The sequence below is a fragment of the Echinococcus granulosus genome, assembly GCF_000524195.1.
Source record: "Echinococcus granulosus chromosome Unknown EG_S00395, whole genome shotgun sequence".
Classification (NCBI taxonomy): domain Eukaryota; kingdom Metazoa; phylum Platyhelminthes; class Cestoda; order Cyclophyllidea; family Taeniidae; genus Echinococcus; species Echinococcus granulosus.
Window position 1 is genome coordinate 1 of NW_020170774.1, and position 1,187 is coordinate 1,187.

Sequence of the window (1,187 nt, forward strand, 5' to 3'; positions counted from 1 at the left end):
GTAAAAGAGGAACAATGAGCTGTGGCAGATTTCTCATGCAGTCAAACGCGCCACTGGTAATGTACAAAGAAGAAAATTGCATATTCACCCTGACATACCGGACATTGGCCTATTGACACAGCTCGTCCTTTCACCGAAACTCAAACCACTGCAATTTCGACGTGTCAACCTGAACGGAGCTTCTGCCTCCTCTGCCACCGTGAAATGCAACAAGATTTTCTGGCTGAAGACAACACTTATTTGACGGGATTGCAAGTAGATTGCATAGTGTCAATTAATGCGTTCCAAATAATTCAGGTATCTAGCTTAAATGAAGGTGATGTTTCGTCCAAAATTGGCTCACAACAAATAGCATGCTGGCATGCACCAAGGCATTGGGGAGGCCGAAAGCCACCCCAGTCTCGCCTACAACATTTCTGAGTATACGTCAATGGAAGGTAGTTTGCACTGCATCATCTCGTTGCAATGCTGACCATAGCATAATAACATGGTAAATCCACAATAAGGGTAAAATTAAACTTGCACCCTCATTAATGTAAGCCCAACTCCCAAAGCGATCACTCATTTATGTGAGCCAACATTGTGGACCCATCAACGGCCAGTATCCCCCTTTCATTGAACGACATTTACACTGCCTATTAATCTCCCCGTCAAATTTGCCCTAGCCCTTGCAACTACTACATCAGAGCATTTAGGAAAAGGAGGTACGAAATAAGCAGTGCCCTCATCACTAGTCCCGGTTCTTTTTTCTCCAAAACCATACAGTGCTTTCGTGCTTTCGCCAATAGAAAGCCCATTTCACCACCACATCGATACATGGAGCCATAAACGCATACATGCTCTTTAATCGGAAAGGAAGAGATTCCAAAATGAGAGGGTAATTTTCCGAAATGATACTAAATTCAAAAGCTGCTTCCTCACCGTAGCTTACGTGACTGTGACAGGCAATTGAACTTCAGGGTTCACGTCTTGAATCTACCTTGTGCACCTTGATACTAACACGTGGGTGGTTGGATGCGTACAGACCAACATGAAACAACGTGTCGTATCTTTCAATGAATGGATGCAGAAGCTTTCATTTAGGTGAGGCGCACATGCCTCATGGGCTGGTGTGATTGAAGCACATTCCTATAAATATATGGTGAGTAGTATATGCAATTTATTACTGCAATGAAAATGTCCACTCC

General features: G+C 43.6%; 1 protein-coding gene across 1 annotated transcript in view; it reads left to right on the forward strand. All coding sequences in view use genetic code 11, as the record gives it.

Annotated features, from left to right (window-relative positions):
• Positions 1-361: 361 nt before the first annotated feature.
• Positions 362-1,187, forward strand: part of EGR_11122 (antigen protein) — a gene marked incomplete at both ends in the record, with an annotated part of 1,921 nt that continues 1,095 nt past the window's right edge. The window contains one exon of the mRNA XM_024500369.1: positions 362-437. Coding sequence (XP_024345217.1) covers positions 362-437 — 76 coding nt within the window. The remainder of the gene's footprint in view (positions 438-1,187) is intronic.